We start from the raw sequence: 16791 nt of genomic DNA on the forward strand, positions 1-16791 counted from the left end.
CCCCTGGATGGTCCAGAGTCCAGAAATTAACCTCCAAAGAGGATTATACACGAAATCCAGCTAAATCTCCAAATAATTATAGTGTTTGGCTGTTAATTTTTTTCACCCTTTGCCTTGCACAGCAAATAATGAGAAAGGTTGCATCGTGTGGAGAATGTGAATGTGCAGACAGAAAGAAGCTTTTCTCCATTCTCATGATTCTAGAATTTTGTCTCATCTGGTGAAATCAGTTGGTAGTAGTTTCAGAACAAATGAAAGTACTTCTTCAAAGAATGCCAGATTAATTTATGGAATGCCCTGCCACAGGATGTGGGGACAGCCCCCTCCATCTTGGATGGCTTTAAAAGGGACTAGACAGCCCTCGTGGAGGAGAAGTCTATTCATAGCTACCAGCCACTATGGCCTCCACAATGAAACCTCCAGTTCCAGGGGCAGGATATCATTGAATGCCAGTTGTGGGGAATAACACTGAAAAGGACATGTCCTCTTTGTGGGTTTCCTGGGGACATCTGGTTCACCATTGTGGGGAGCTTGATGTCTGTCGTGGTGGATATTGGGTCTAAACCAGTAAAGGTAAAGTGTGCGATCGATTCAGTGTTGACTTCTGGTGCCCACAGAGCCCTGTGGTTGTCTTTGGTAGAATACAGGAGAGGTTTACCATTGCCTCATCCCACGCAGTCTGAGATGATGCCTTTCAGTATCTTCCTATATCACTGCTGCCCGATATAGGTGTTTCCCACAGTCTGGGAAACACAGCAGCGGGGATTCGAACTGGCAACCTCTGGCTTGCTATTCAAGTCTCCCCACGGTGCCATTAAGTGGCGTGCACCATCTTCCTATAAGAAGAATTTAAAAATGTCATAAGATGTAGAGTAAGTGAGGCTGAATAGGAGCCTATTATCTTTGCTGTATTTATGGGACAAAAAATAAAGTCTCAGTGTAAAAGTTCCCAGGGTGTCTATGAAGCATATATTGAAAGTGTTATACATTATTGGATTATTTAAATATGGTTGTTTCTTCTTATCCTACTGTCTGAATGTCTTTTATTACATGTGAATACTTTTGTGGGTCCCACTCCCCCATTATTTTGAATTACTATTGTTCACATTTATGTGTGCTTGTCTTTCTTTTTTTATCATGTTACATTTTTGTGAATTGCTTTGCTGTTGAGCAAAAGTTTCAAAAAAGTTTATTTCAGAGGCAGGATACAAAGATTATTTATTTATTACATTTCTATACTACCACACCCAAATGTTGCATGGTGGGTTACAAACCAATAAGCGGTTGAGAAAACTGATCTTACAAGACAGACAGACAGATCTCTTGCCCTTCTATCAAACCTGATGGGATATTAGCTAGTTTCTTTCTGTATACAAAAGCCTTCTTTTCCTCAACATTCTGTCACACTTTAGTGTGACCAAGGGCAGAAGCAGAACCCAGTGTGACCAAGAACAAAAGATGCCGATGAAACGGACAGCTATGTAGATGGGAGCAGGGCTCAGTTCTGAATGTTGGGGGGGGGGCGATGTCATGAAGTGCAGACAGCAGGTTTACACTAGGGGTATGCACAAAACCAGTTTTACCAGTTTGGTTAGAATCTGAACCAGATTCAGACCGGAGCAGCTCAGAACTGCCTCCTCAGAACCAGGTCCCCGGCTCAGTTTGAATTCGAGCCAGCTCAGGTTCGAAGTCACTACTGACAAGTAAAATAGCTTACTTTACCGCTTGTTCTCACAGCTCTGGCAGCTGTGGGGGGGGTCTCCTCAGACCTCTAATGGCTGCCCCCCTGGCTTCTGGACTGGTCCAAGCCTTCTTTGGCCCGAGCCTTTGTGTGTGCCAAGAGGCCATTTTTTTTAACCTCCGCACATGTGCATGGGCCATGTGCATGCCCATGCCTCAATGACCACAATTTCGAGCCGGTTTTCGCACACCACTAGTTTACACACACACCCTGCCCCCAGGGGTGTTCTGGAGAGTACCCCTTCACTTGCTCACTCATAAATTAATAGGTTGCAGTCACTACTATGGTGGGTGGGTGGGTAGATCAATACATAATAAATAAGATCTATTAAATTTATTTATTATTTATTATTTATTTATTCGATTTCTATACTGCCCTTCCAAAAATGGCTCCCGGTGGTTTACACAGAGAAATAACAAATAAATAAGATCAATAAAATGGATCCCTGTCCCCTGAGGGCTCACAATCTAAAAAGAAACATAAGATACACCAGCAACAGTCACTGGAAGTACTGTGCTGGGGGTGGAGAGGGCCAGTTACTTAAATTAAAAATGTGATCAAGGCAGAACAGAAGCTGCTGTCCTTGATACAAGGTGGCCCTGCCTTACCTTCAGAGATCCCACAAACTCTGTGTGTGTGCATGTGTGTGCAATATGCAGACCTTCATATACACAACACAACACAACACAAGACCTCCAGCCTCAAGGGCAGGGTGCCTCTGAGTACCAGTTGCAGGGGAGTAATGGCAGGAGAGAGGGCACGCCCTCAACTCCTGTCTGTGGCTTCCAGCGGCATCTGGTGGGCCACTGTGAGAAACAGGATGCTGGACTAGATGGGCTTCCTTGGGCCTGATCCAGCAGGGTTGTTCTTATGTAAGACCAGTCACCCTGAACTATGGGCCTTCTGCTGGTTTCTTAAATGCATGTTAAGTGTAAAGGGGAAATTATGAGTATCTGACTTCACCGGCGAAACCCATCCTTGCTTTTTCTCCAGGAAGAAAGCTCTCTTTTATACCTGAGCAACCCCACTGGTCCACAGGTAGATACCAGCTCTCCCGCTTCTGGACCCCTTCTGCGTCCCACCTAGAGCTGTCCCCTTCCTTGCATGCAGAGGAAAGCTCTCTTCTCTGTGTTAGTGTCCACGCTTTCACCCCCCTCTCCTGACTAAACCGTTTGGGGGAAGCCTTTCATTTCTCGCCGGCGGGCTTCCAGACCCTCCGGAGGCTGAAGCTTCCGATTTTCAGCACTGTCCGCCAAAAGAAGGGGGCTGATTTTTAACCGAAAAGGGAAACTTTCCAAACTCAGAGCCTCGCTGACCACGTCGCTGTCGGGTTTCCGTTTGCTTCCCAGCCGCGTTTGCTTCCTTCAGGCCGCGGGGCTCCCACGTCGCCGAAGCCTGGAGAGTCCTTTTCCAGCCCAGGCAGCAGCGGGGCGATTTGGTGCAGGAGAAAGAAACGAATTCGCCCTTTTGCCCAGCGCAAGAAACACAAAGTTGCAAGGCGAAGCGCCATTTCTGCTTTCCCGACAGAAGGCGCCGGAACGCACCAATAGGAGCGCAGCTCCCACCCTATAAATACCAGGCAGCGCCTTCGCCTGGCGTTATACTTTTCCTGCGTTTGCGAATGCGAAGAGGCGTCCCGCTGCAAGAAAGTTCTCAGCCCACTAGCCAGGATGACTGAGGAGGCTCCCGCCGCCCCTGCCGCCGCTGCTCCGGCGGCCAAGGCGCCCGCCAAGAAAGCCAAAAAGGCAGCCACCAAGCCTCGCAAGCCCTCTGGCCCCAGCGTGACGGAGCTGCTGCTCAAGGCGGTGTCTGCCTCTAAGGAGCGCAACGGGATGTCCCTGGCCGCTCTCAAGAAGGTGCTGGCGGCGGGTGGGTACGACGTGGAGAAGAACAACAGCCGCATCAAGTTGGGCTTGAAGGGCCTCGTGAGCAAAGGCACCTTGGTGCAAACCAAAGGCACGGGCGCCTCGGGCTCCTTCAAGCTCAACAAGAAGCAGGCGGCGGAGGGCAAAGAAAAAGCGGCCAAGAAGAAGCCAGCGCCCAAAAGCAAGAAGCCCGCCAGCGCCCCCAAGAAGCCCAGGAAGGCTCCCGTGGCTAAGAAGACCCCCAAAAAGGCTGCCAAGAAGCCCGCTGCCTCCGCGGCCAAGAAAGCAGCCAAGAGTCCGGCCAAAGCCAAGGCTGCCAAAGCCAAGAAGGCCACCAAGAGCCCGGCCAAAGCCAAAGTGGTCAAGCCCAAGGCGAAAGCCAAGCCCAAGACCGCCAAACCCAAGAAGGCGGCCAAGCCCAAGAAGAAGTGAAGATCTTGGGACAATTTCTCAGCCAACCCCCAAAGGCTCTTTTAAGAGCCACCTCCAGATTCACAGAAAGAGCTGAGTCCTGGGAAAGTTTGGTGCGCTTTTTCTCTTTCACGTATCAGTCCATGTCCTTCTGGTGCTGGAAACCTAATTATGCGTGGAGGTCTGCGTGGCTGGTCTGCGCAAAAACTGAAATATCAACATTGCTAGAATTGTAGGTAATGATGGTTTATTAGTGGGGGGAAATTCCTAATGAGGGCCAACTAAACTATCACAAAGCAGCAGGCTTTCGTTTGCTACAGAACTCTTCAGAAGCTGAATAGGTAACGGTTGCATCACACCTGCACTCCCATCTTAAGATGGCTACAAACTACAGACCTTGGGTTTTTTCCATCACACCTTTGTCCACTGCCTACTTTACTTAGTACAAGGGAAAGGAACTGGAGATCAGTGTTAAAGTTAGCAGAAATGCATCCATCTAAGATGCTTTTTTGCCCTGTAGTCTTTTTTTGGGGGGGGGAGGGGTAAATGGAGTCTCTCAAAGGAATGAAAAGAGGAAGCTTTAAAAAAAATCTAGATTAAACCTGGATTGAACAATAAGACTATTTAGAAACTAGGTCTCTGGAACAGCCTATGGTTAATTTGTCTGCAGAACTGGCAAAATTTCTTGGCCTTCTTTTAACAACCAGCAACTGTGTCTCCTTTAAGTATCATTTCAGTATCAGTGTTGATCGGTGGGGTAGAGGTCACCTATACTCAGAGATGAATAGAATAACACCCTGGTATATTGCATTACCTCCTCTTCATAATTGCATTGCTTTAATAATATAGAAAACAACTGTTGTGGGTGGTGGGCGGTTTTGCTTTCCTTTGTTTTTTCCTGTGGGAAGGCCTTGTGGTGACGTCATGGATACCTGTTGGACACTGACTTTGACCTGCTTCTTGTTGATGTGAGAAAAGAAGACTAATAAAGATTCCCTATCCTGCCTGCCCTCCTCATTCTGAGCCTCCACTTATATGGAATGGCTGCTTGCCTTCTTTTGCTTTATTTTCCTTTGCTCAGTTCTGTTTAGTTCAGTTCCTGATCATGTCTGCCAGGGAAAACCATCAGCAATAGGTTTGGAAATGAAGTAGCTGTTATAGCTGTTTTGCATGGTGAAGGTGCTGAGTTCAATTCTCAGTAGAACTGTGATTTCTTCCTTTTGTTTAAATATATGTTCCTTTGTGACAAAGTTCATGGTTAATGCCACACTGCAAATAGTTTTTCAATTCCTCTATGACCATTATCAATACTAAAAGAAGTATCAAATAGCACAGCATGTGTTGGGATGATACTATACAAACAAAAATTAGGTCACAGAGAAAGAAAGATAATTGCAATCACTGACTGAGAGTAATTGTTGTTCTTTCCTTAGAATAGCACAAACATAAAATAGTACAAACCCCTGTGCTAACTTGTCAAAGAGACACCTTTCAACATGGTGATTCTCTTTATTTAGCAGGGGGAGAGTAACTGGCCCTCTCCACCCCCAGCACAGGACCTCCAGTGACTGTTGCTGGTATCTATCTTATGTTTCTTTCTAGACTGTGAGCCCTTCAAGGGAGCCATCTTATTTGTTTGTTATTCCTCTGTGTAAACCACCCTGAGCCATTTTTGGAAAGGTGGTATAGAAATCGAATTATTATTATTTATTAATTAATTAACATAAAAACAAGATCCAATGAAGACAGGACTGAGGAAAAAGATGGTCTTGTGCTAACTCTAAAGATTGTGCTAACTCTTCTTTGAGTGATACAAATATTTAGATAATCCATTTAAGAAATCATACCCTTGTACATTCTGGTTGGGCATTTAAAAGCTATTGGGCCAAATCAGTGGGATTCCATCCTCTCCTTGTACAGTCAGAAACCCCTCCATGCTCTATCAAAGTTTTCTGGTTTAACCGTTTTAATGCTATTTTCTATTTTCTGGCTTACTATGTAACTGATAGTGAGGTCCTTGAAATCCTCACTTGGGACTTTGAGTCCACTGCATGCTATTTTGAATCCTGGCCTATGCAAACATGGATTAGAAATTAGAATCTGAATTCTGTTCCTCTGTGGCTGCTCCGAAGATGTTTCAGCTCGGTACCAGGAGAGCTGGAGAAGTGCCTTTTCACATCTGAACCTGCCCCAAACGTGAAGATCTGCTACAGGGAACAATGTTCTCTGCATCCCACCAGGATCTAAGGCTCATCTTTTTGGAATGCAGGAGAGAGGGCCTGCTTGCTCCGTGACTGCATGTGTGTCCAGACTCTACTACTTTCTCCCCAGGGAGAGTCAACTTGCTCCTTCTCTATAAATGTTTTTGCCACCCTGTAAGGACATTCTTATCCCAGCAGGCTTTTTTTTAATGTGCCTGATGGCTGATGTTTTATATATGCTGATTTAAGTGACAATGTACAGTGTACCTTCCTTGTTGTTAAACTGCCTTTTGGATTGATTTGTTGGCTTTTTTGAAATGATTGTGACAATGTTTTAATTTTTGCAAGCCAGATTGAACATTATTTTTTAATAACATAAAGGCAAGGTGTAATAGTTTATAATAAACCCGCAAATAAATTCTCCTGTGCTCCAAGAATTTGATGCCCACCCCTACTTAGAAACAGCAACCCAAAGAGGATAGATTGCTGCTTTCCTAACATGTTGTGTGGTACACATAAAAGAGGCCTACACCCTCTTCCCTCTGTTTTTCCTTTTGTTCTAAATATCCAATGCCTTCTCATGCCTGGTAAATCAAATAATGCTTATCCCCAGTACCAGACCACTTCTCAGCAGTAGAACTCTAGCCACTCTGCCACATGGGCGGGCTCTCTCCACACTGGTTTTGAAAGGGGGCTGGCCCCCAACTTGCCCCATGGGGCCAGGAAGAGCAAAGCGAGTTCCATTGCCATCAGGGGTGGCCAAGTGTCTGAGGTGGGGAGCCAAATAATTCCATGGGGCAAGTTGGGGGCCAGCCCCCTTTCAAAACCAGTGTGGAGAGAGCCCGCCCATGTGGCAGAGTGGCTAGAGTTGTGGGCTAGGGAGACCCAAGCTGAAATGCCCGTTCAGCCATGAAACTCACTGGGCATCTCTGGGCCAGTCACTTATCCCTCAGCCTAGCCTACCTCACAGGGTTGTTGTGAGGATAGGCATGTACATGACTCTGGGCTCCTTGGAAGAAGAGCGAGATAGAAATATAGTGAACAAGTAGTAAATAAACCTACCCTTGCACGCTTTTAAAGTGGTGTAGTGGTAGGCAGGGAGAAGGGAAGGTTGCCAGCAGCCTCCCTGTAAGATTTGCAGGGAGGAGAGGGTGATCCTTGCAGGTGCTCCAAGGAGGTTCTGCGGTGCGGAACTGTTGCAATGGTGGCAGTGGAGGGCATTTTGCCTCTCTGCTGGTACCAGAGGTCCTCTTACCCCTGGACATCATCAAGGCCAAAGTGCAGGGCCTCCACAGCCCTTGGGGGCCCCCAAATCCTCTTTAGTCTGTCCTGGGAGGTGTGGTTGCCCGGCTGAGCTTGATGATGGCAAGTGGAAATTCAGATAGACCCTCTGGGGGTTGGATTCGATCCAAGAGGCTCCAGCCACTAGATTAGATGGTCAAATAAAAGAGCTACTGAGGGATTACACAGAGCTGACTTCCAGCCAAAGGAATGGTTGCCTCTTCACAGAATTTCTGGGTTCCCCCCTTCTTCTTCTTCTTCCTGGAATGGGATGACGGGACTGAGGTCTGGAAAAGTCAGTATAAATTCAGAGTGAGGGAAAGGAGAAAGGAAGCGTCCTGGAGAAAAAAAAGGAAGAAATTTGAATCAATATATATATATATATATATATATTGAAGCTGCATATATTTCTCAGGCTTTAGGAAAACACATCGAAAAAGTGAAAGCATGTAGTCGTGGCCGAGTGGTTAAGGCGATGGACTAGAAATCCATTGGGGTCTCCCCGCGCAGGTTCGAATCCTGCCGACTACGGAGCTTTCTTGTAATTATTTTCCTTTCATGGGATCAAGCGCTTTCTCTACCTTCTTTATAAAGTAACCCCAAACAACTTGCATTTAAACAAAAACATTTAAATGATACATAATTCTTAAGTTTCTCTCTCTCTCTCCCCCCCCACTTCACCTGGTACAGTTTCTTGCATTTCATATCCCTGTCACTCAAGAAAGAAAGAGAGTTCCGCACCTAAATATTGCTGGTTTACTGCATCCTCCAATCTCAAGGAAACGTTCGTCATTTGCAAGGAGTGAAGAGAGGAATTGAAGACATGTTATTGGAAATGTTATTTATGTTTAGACCTAATCAGGTAGAAACAAACTAATCTGTAGCATAAACAAGATATTGGCCTTGGTTTCTCCTTTTGTCTTTTGAGATATGCAAACGTCTTCCTCGTTAGTATAGTGGTAAGTATCCCCGCCTGTCACGCGGGAGACCGGGGTTCGATTCCCCGACGGGGAGAACATTGATTTTGCAAAATATATAATTTAAAGAGCAACAAAGAAACTTTTGGCACCGTAAATAGTAGCAGATTTATTGTTACATGTGCTTTTGTAGATTGCCACTCGTCTTATGAATATGCCACGTTCAATTGCCAAGGATACAACAATATAGAGGAAAACAAATAAACCCGGTGAGGCCAAGAGTCCATGAAATGCAAAAGGTACCACTCTAATGCATCCAAGATATGCACAAAAATACCATGCAGCACATCAGTAAGTGGTGCTACCCCCATCTTCTTAGCTTTTCTGTGATAAGTTAACTGTATAGTGGGTTAGAAAAGTTTGGGTTTGATTGAGTCCTATTAAAATAGAGAGTGTATCGATTTTACCCTTTAAAAATTATTTATTTATTCAGTACATTTCTTTCTGCTGGGAAGCCATCTTATCCATAAACATTGCAAAATTAAGAAAAGAACAAGTGTCTAAAAGCTTTTGCTAGAAAGCAGGTGGTATCAGCAAAAGATGAGGACTGTAAATTCCTCAACTAATGGTAATTCTTTGGTAATGGTAATTCGGAGCGCCAGCGTGGTGTAGAGTGCTGGACTAGGACGGGGAGACTCAAGTTCAAATCCCCATTCAGCCATGATACTAGCTGGGTGACTCTGGGCCAGTCACTTCCCTCTCAGCCTAACCTACTTCACAGGGTTGTTGTGAAAAAGAAACTCAAGTATGTAGGAACATAGGAAGCTGCCATATACTGAGTCAGACCATTGGTCTGTCTAGCTCAGTATTGTCTTCACAGACTGGCAGTGGCTTCTCCAAGGTTGCAGGCAGGACTCTCTCTCTGCCAATTGTGGAAATGGACGTCGGACGTAAACACCCCCCGCCTTACCTGATGTGCCTTGTAATCCCCCACCCCCGAGTTACAGTACTATCTGCATATACTTCATAACTTGTGTGTTTCCAAATCCTTGTGTGTAAATCTTTGTAGATATATCATGTACAAACAACCACTTTGTATATAATTGTGCTTTGGCAACGTACTGTATGCTTTGGTAGTTTGTTGGTTCAATAAAAAAATCTTGTCCTCTTAAAAAAAAAAAATCTTGCCCTATCTTGGAGAAGCCAGGAAGGGAACTTGGAACCTGCTGCTCTTCCCAGAGCGGCTTCATCCCCTGAGGGGAATATCTTGCAGTGCTCACACATCAAGTCTCCTATTCATATGCAACCAGGGCAGACCCTGCTTAGCTATGAGGACAAGTAATGCTTCCTACCACAAGACCAGCTCTCTTCTGGTAGTACACTGCTCTGGGCTCCTTGGAGGAAGAGCGGGATATAAATGTTGTTGTTATTAATTTATTATTATTATTATTATTATTATTATTATTATTATTATTATTATCAGAAATGTTGCTGACTATATGACACCCTTCCTAAGCATCAAAAATAGCAGCTATCCTGGATACTCCTCAGCAAAGGAGGAATGAAGTTGGAGGCTATGATTTATCTTGTCTACAAGAGTCTTAGGAATATTATTTTCTCATCATCTGTGGCAGAGAAGTCTAACTTCTGTCATCTGAGATTGCTTGATTCTACTCCATGGCATCTCCAGGTAGGACTGGGAGAGACTTGAGGCTGAATCCTCAAAGGCCTGCTGCCAGTCAGTGTAGATTGACAATACTGAGCTAGATGGACCAATGGTCAGACTCCGTATAAGGCAACTTCCTATGCTCCTGTCTGAGGTTACATATCAGGCCTGCACAATATAATAAGCTGGTTGTGATCAGTGTTCCCTCTAAGGCGTGAGCATGTACATGAGCTCACACATTTTTTGATGTCTACTCCATTAATTTTAGATCCCGCTCAGGTTTAAACAGGAGCATCCCACTCTGAATGCATGTGTGCGCACACTGCCTTGATTTTGCTGCACAGAACAAAACTCATGCCACACACAGATGAAAAAGATTAGAAAGAACACTGGTTGTGACTCTTTACTTACCGTTTGCAGCCCCCATCAAAGGGATGCAAAACAACTATTATCTATGGCTCTTTGTGGGACCCTGTGTGAATGCACAGCCCCATCAACAATGGAGGATGAATGAATGAATGAATCTGTTTGTATTCTGCAAATTTTTACCTTTCCCTTGAAAGACACACAGTGCTGTTGGAGCTATTTCCTGCCCCCCCAATAGTATTGCTACCAGCATATTGCATAGCCCATCCATATCTAAGACTCCCAGAGTGTGTGATTTGTTGAAAAAGTCAAAGCCGTGTGTGTGTGTGTGTGTGTGTGTGTGTGTGTGTGTGTGTGTTTCTGCTGAATTCAGTGAGGAGCAACAAATGAGATGGGTTAGCAGAACAGAGTAAAAAAGGGTGACCAATGGAAGAAACTTGGGGAAATTTGAGATATGGGGGTGCAGAAAGGGGGAATCAGGGGAAAAAAATCTGGGACAACAGATATGGGTTGTTCAGAGAGAGTTCTTGGTAACTGAGCAAAGAGGAACCTTTTAAATTCTCTTCTATTTAACAGGAGGAAAGCAACTGTCTGCAACCAACTCCAGCATAGCACCTCTCCAGTGGTTGCTGGTGTCTACTTTGTGTTTCTTTTAAGATTGTGAGCCATTTTGGGACAAGAAGCCATCTTATTTACTATTTATTTTTCTGTCTGAACTGCTTTGAGGACTTCTGTTGAAGAGTGGCATATAAATATTCACAGTGTTATCAGGGGCGGAACCACCATTGTGCGAACAGGTTCAAAGAACCTGGTACACCAATGAAAAAGGCCACCAAAGCCCACAGGGGGCATGGCTCGGGCTCCGGAAGCCCATGCCTGGGCTCCAGAGAGCCTGAGCAAGCTTTCCCCCATCCATTTCAGGCAGTGCTTGCTGCCTGACAGCATTTACTTCTTTCTCTCCCTCGCTGGAAGGAGTGAAAGGGAAATAAAGGCTGCCAGGCAGCAAATGCTGCCTGAAATGGATGGGGGCTTGGGCTCTCCATAGCCCAAGCCATGCCCCCGTGCGCATGACATCACATGCACGGGGTGTCACTAGAGGGGCCACTGGGCGGGGCTGGACACAGAGTGCCATTCGGCTGGCTCCGCGCCTGAGTAGTATCATAGTAACAGCACATGTGCTATGATATGAGATGCAGAAAGAAAAGGGAAAGAACATAAAGTCGGTGTCAACTCCTGTCGACCATAGACCCATGTGGTTTTCTTGGTAGAATACAGGAGTGGTTTACCATTGCCTTCTCTCATGCAATTTGAGATGATGATGATGATGATGATGATTTCTATACCGCCCTTCCAAAAATAGCTCAGGGCGGTTTACAAAGAGAAACAATAAATAAATAAGATGGCTCCCTGTCCCCAAAGGGCTCACATTCTAAAACGAAACATAAGATAGACACCAGCGGCAGTCACTGGAAGTACTGTGCTGGGGGTGGATAGGGCCAGTTACTCTCCCCCTGCTAAATAAAGAGAATCACCATGGTAAAAGGTGCCTCTTTGCCCAGTTAGCAGGGAGATGATGCCTTTCAGCACCTTCCTATATCGCTGCTGCCCGAAATAGGAATTTCCCATATTCTGGCAAACACTTCAGTGGGGATTTGAACCCCACAGTCTCCTGTTCTCTAGGCAGGTTGCTTCCCCACTGCACCATAAAGGAGGTGGGAGTTAACAAAGGGACACAGAATTTATAACAAGAAAGCTTTTCTGCAATTAATGTAGCAATGTGCTTCCATGTATGGTTATAAATTGTGGCATTTTACATGAAACATTTTACATGAATTGTTTAATATCGATAAACAATTCTAGTCACTATGAGGCTAGAATTATTGATGCTCCAGATACAGATCCAGGGACAGGAAGCCGTGGTTTTGTCCAGGATAAAATTAGCATCCTCCAGCAATGAGGGCTTTGCTGATATGGAGCTCATGTGTTCAGGCACAGCAGTATTGCACACAGCAGTATTTCACACTTTAATGTGCACATGCAGAAAATGGCATATTAAATACAATGGTGAAGCATTGCAAGGTAAAATTTCTGTTTCTTGCGTTCCAGAAACATTGCTCAAAAGCCCACTCTAGTCTGTGAAGTTTGCCCTCACTTTTCTATAAGGGGGTAACTTATTAAAGTGAGGTGTAATAAACAACAGAACTGAGTCAATGATCATGTGGCTTATGCTCACGACTGGAATCCTACTAACTTAACAAAGAAGCACTTTTTAAAGTGGTAAATTGTCTTTGTGGTAAAGTGGTAAAGGGGGAGAGCAATTGTCCGTAATCTATCCAACCCCAGCACAGCATCCCTCCAGTGATGGTTGCTAGGGGTGTGCATGGAACAATTCTGGACAGTTCAGTTCTAATTTGAACTGAATTCGAACTGAACCACCGGTCTGCAAACTGGTTCGTTAGAACTGGCTGGTGGTTGGTTCATGCACTTGAATGGGATCAAATCGGATCAGCTCGGTTCGGGATGCTCGTAAAGGGGAACCTGGTAAGGATTCCCATTTATAAGCAAAGGGGGAACCCTAACAACTAAAAGGGTGTTGAAAGGGCGGGGGAGTGGGCAAGAGGGCACCTTACCCACAGCGCTGGCTCCCGGTGGTGGAGGGGCAGCAGCTCCTCTAGGCCCCGCTAATCCTCCCCCCCCCATTACCGCAGACTGGTTCCAGTCTCCGCACATGCACAGAGGCAGTTTGCGTGACTTCCACGTATGTGCGAAGACCATTTGCATCACCACACCAGATTAAAAATCCATAAAACAAGTTGTTAAAACATAATATTAAAAATTAATTCTAGTTAAAAGCCTGCAAGAACAGGTGCATCTTCCTGAAAACAGACAGAGACGGAAATGTTCTTGTTTCAAAAGGGAGCATATTCCAAAGCCCTGGGGCAGGCACAGAGAAAGCATGGTCCCAGATCGCCACCAAACAAGATGGTGGCAACCGTAACCGGATGTCTCCAGAAACTCATAATAGGCAACAGGGTCCATGACAAAGAAAGTGCTCTCTTAAATACTCTGGGCCCAAGTCATTAAGGGCTTTATAGGTAATAACCAGCACTTTGTATATCGCCCAGAAACATATCAACAGCCAGTGCAGTTCTTTTAAAACCGGTGTCATGTTATGGTCTCCCTTCAGGTTGTCCCAGAGACCAATCTGACTGCCACATTCTGTAAGTTACAGACTCCATACAAAGGCAGCCCCATGTAGAGTGCATTACAGTAAAGCCTGGAGGTTACCAGCAGATGTACCACTGTTTTAAGGTCATTTACCTCCAGAAATAGATGTAGCTGATGTATCAGCCAAAGCTGATAAAAAGCACTCCTGGCCACTGCCTCCTGAGAAACCAGGGAGAGTTTGGATCCAGGAGCACTCCCAAGCTCTACACCTGATCTTTCATGGGGAGTGTAACCCCATCCAGGACAGGCAGATTTGAACCCCATCTCTTGGGTCCCAACCCCCCACAGTCAGTACCTCCATCTTATTTGGATTCAACTTTAGTTTGTTATCCCTCATCCAGCCCATTACCACCTCCAGGAAGTTGTTTAGGGAAGATATGCCATTTTCTGGCTGATGAGGTTGACATGGAGAAATAGATCTGGGTATAATCAGCATATTGATAACACCCTGCACCAAACCTTCTGATGATCTCTCCCAGCGGTTTCATGAAGATGTTAAAGAGCCTTTGAGACAGTATGGAGCCTTGTGGAATTCCATACTTCAGTTCTCGCTTCGCAGAACAGCAATCTCCAAATTACACCATCTGGAATCTACCAGAGAGGTAGTAACAGAACCACTGTAAAACAGTGCCACCCAATCCCATCTCCCTCGGGCTGACCAGAACAATACCATGGTTGATGGTACTGAAAGCACAGAGAGATCCAAAAGGATCAGCAGAGTCACACTCCCTTTGACAATTGGAGATCATCCATCAGGCCGACCAAGGCAGTCTCAACCTCATCAACCTCATATAACTAGACTCCTTTTTGCATTGGGTGTAACAGGTATATCATAGCTAACAATGCTACCCTGCTGGAATTTCTAAACATGACATTTTAAGTTGACCCAGTTCCAAGATTTGGGTGTGAATCAGCAAAAATTAAGGAAACAAGTGACAAGAAACTGAATTACATAGATGCATGGATGGATCCACCTAACCCACAGGAGCTGTATCCTTATATGTTGGTCTAAACCCCTCCTCTGTCTCTACCACTGGTCCGTATGCTTCAGACACCGATAAAGGGCTAGCTACTGCTACATGCAAACATTATGTCCTTTTAAAGAACCTCATCTTTAAAATTCCTGTGAACTGAGCAGAGGCACTTTTAAAAATGGTAACTCTCTTTTATTTAGCGAGGGAGAGCACCTGGCCCTATCCAACCCCAGCACAGCATCCCTTCAGTGGGTGTTGCTGATATCTGCCTTATGTGTCTTTTTGGATTATGAGCCCTTTGGGAACAGGGAAGCATCTAACCTTTTCTGGGTAAACCCCTTTGAGACCTTTTTGTTGAGAAGTGGAACATAAATATTTGTAATAACAATACTAACTTGTCACAGTGAACATTTTAATGGGGTGCATCTTGCAGCAGGACCATGTTTAAAGATCTAAATTATAGCACATTCTTCCTTTGAACAAAATATGCAGCATTGAATGCAAATAATTAATGGAATTATTGCAGCACATTCATTTAGTTTTGGTTTTTTGGATAAGGATTGGACAAAGTCCCCACAAACGGTTACAAGGCCCTGTGTTATAGCTTTCATGATCAGATTTGCTTCCAACAATTGTGTCCAACTTTAATAAAACAATGTATTCTTTATATTTATCACAATTGCATCTATAAGGAGCTTGGAACAGCGTTCAAAGGGCTTTTCCATAATTTATGCTTAATAACAACCCTGTGAGGTGGGCTAGGTTAATTCCTGGTGCCTGCTCCAAAGTCCCCTTGCGAAAAGGATGTCTAAGCGGGGATTTGAGCTCCATTCCAGTTATTTCTCTTCTAGTACAATAATGTAGTAGGCTTGCTGGTTTGTTTTGCTTTGCTTTTGCCACATGCATGTAAACTAAAGCCAGTGTAGCAACAAACAGATTGTATGAAGTCGACAAGAGCAAAAATAATACAAATTTCAAGTGAAAGATGAGTTTCCAAGGAAGAAGAGCTCAAACCGCAAAGCTTATATCAGACGAGGTGGCCGAGTGGTTAAGGCGATGGACTGCTAATCCATTGTGCTCTGCACGCGTGGGTTCGAATCCCACCTTCGTCGGTTGCTTTTTACAAATTCAACACTCTGTTCCAATGTTCGGGCATTTTCAGAAATCAGTAGCACAGACCTAAATTTTGCATATTTCACACTCAGTTTGCTCTTCTTCGATGCCAAGACCGTCTCAGTGGCCGTAATATACATTGCAAGAGTCCTTTCTAGATAATTTTATCTCCCTCTCTCTTCTCTCTCTTTTCTCTAAGAAGTGCCAGACGAGCTCAAGAGGATCTGTGGCATGCTAGTTCCCACACCGAATGGTTAATGTTTATGATTAATCCCTTTGAAATTAACGTGTAGAGCCGCATGTTACTAACTGCCTCATTGAAGTTTTGATGACATTAACTGACACACCATGTACTCTGTTTTTATTTTTTTCAAAGAGTTTGAATAAGGTAGGGAAAGAAAAGTAGACCGCCCGAGCAGGGACTTGAACCCTGGACCCTCAGATTAAAAGTCTGATGCTCTACCGACTGAGCTACCCGGGCTTCTAGAATGGTTCTTCTAAAAAAATTATTAAAAGTATTTATTCCAATGTATTTTTTAATCAATTTTATATATTGTCTTTGATGGTGTGCTTTCAGTAATTAGATAACTGTGCTTTTAAATATATATTTTTCAAGAGAATAACTATTGACATCCAGTTTACACATTTTCTAGGAATTATTAATGAAATATTTAGTGGATTAATCGGTTAATCATTTTTAAAGTGACCATAGATCAAAGGGTGTCCTCTCCTCCCTTTATCTTGCAAAGAACGGCAGACGCCATCTTAGAGGTTTTCATACGTTATTGGCGGGAAACCTTAGCATGGCGCTTCCTGGGCTGTATCCCTGCATGCATAATCGGAAAGCAAGCACTCGCCTTCCCGCCCCCTTCCAAGTTTCGAATAGACCTTTCCCCGCAACCTTTAATTTAACCAGATCTGGTGAAATTCCTATCTATCGAGTACCTTCGATAGCCCACGCGTCTTACAATTTACTCCTTCCAATGACATCACAACTGAAAAGTACGCATTTTCATAGTATAGGGATG

The 16791-nt window shown here is 44.6% G+C and overlaps 1 protein-coding gene and 4 non-coding genes across 5 annotated transcripts; 4 read left to right on the forward strand and 1 right to left on the reverse strand.

Moving 5' to 3' along the window:
• The first annotated feature begins 3361 nt into the window (after window positions 1-3361).
• Window positions 3362-6646, forward strand: LOC128331861 (histone H1-like). Its single transcript, XM_053265827.1, has one exon. It carries the CDS (start codon window positions 3412-3414, stop codon window positions 4036-4038), a length of 627 nt encoding a protein of 208 aa, XP_053121802.1. The 5' UTR covers window positions 3362-3411; the 3' UTR covers window positions 4039-6646.
• Window positions 6647-7948: 1302 nt separating this feature from the next.
• On the forward strand, window positions 7949-8030 carry TRNAS-AGA (transfer RNA serine (anticodon AGA)). Its single transcript has one exon. It is a non-coding gene; the product is annotated as a tRNA-Ser (tRNA).
• Window positions 8031-8441: 411 nt separating this feature from the next.
• Window positions 8442-8513, forward strand: TRNAD-GUC (transfer RNA aspartic acid (anticodon GUC)). The gene has a single exon. It is a non-coding gene; the product is annotated as a tRNA-Asp (tRNA).
• A 7167-nt stretch (window positions 8514-15680) lies between these two features.
• TRNAS-GCU (transfer RNA serine (anticodon GCU)) lies at window positions 15681-15762 on the forward strand. The gene has a single exon. It is a non-coding gene; the product is annotated as a tRNA-Ser (tRNA).
• A 409-nt stretch (window positions 15763-16171) lies between these two features.
• TRNAK-UUU (transfer RNA lysine (anticodon UUU)) lies at window positions 16172-16244 on the reverse strand. Its single transcript has one exon. It is a non-coding gene; the product is annotated as a tRNA-Lys (tRNA).
• Window positions 16245-16791: the final 547 nt, after the last annotated feature.

This window comes from Hemicordylus capensis, chromosome 6 (genome assembly GCF_027244095.1).
Source record: "Hemicordylus capensis ecotype Gifberg chromosome 6, rHemCap1.1.pri, whole genome shotgun sequence".
Classification (NCBI taxonomy): Eukaryota; Metazoa; Chordata; class Lepidosauria; order Squamata; family Cordylidae; genus Hemicordylus; species Hemicordylus capensis.

Excerpts from the sequence above, each read along its gene's own strand:
- LOC128331861 (XM_053265827.1), top strand. The coding sequence starts at position 3,412 with ATGACTGAGGAGGCTCCCGCCGCCCCTGCCGCCGCTGCTCCGGCGGCC.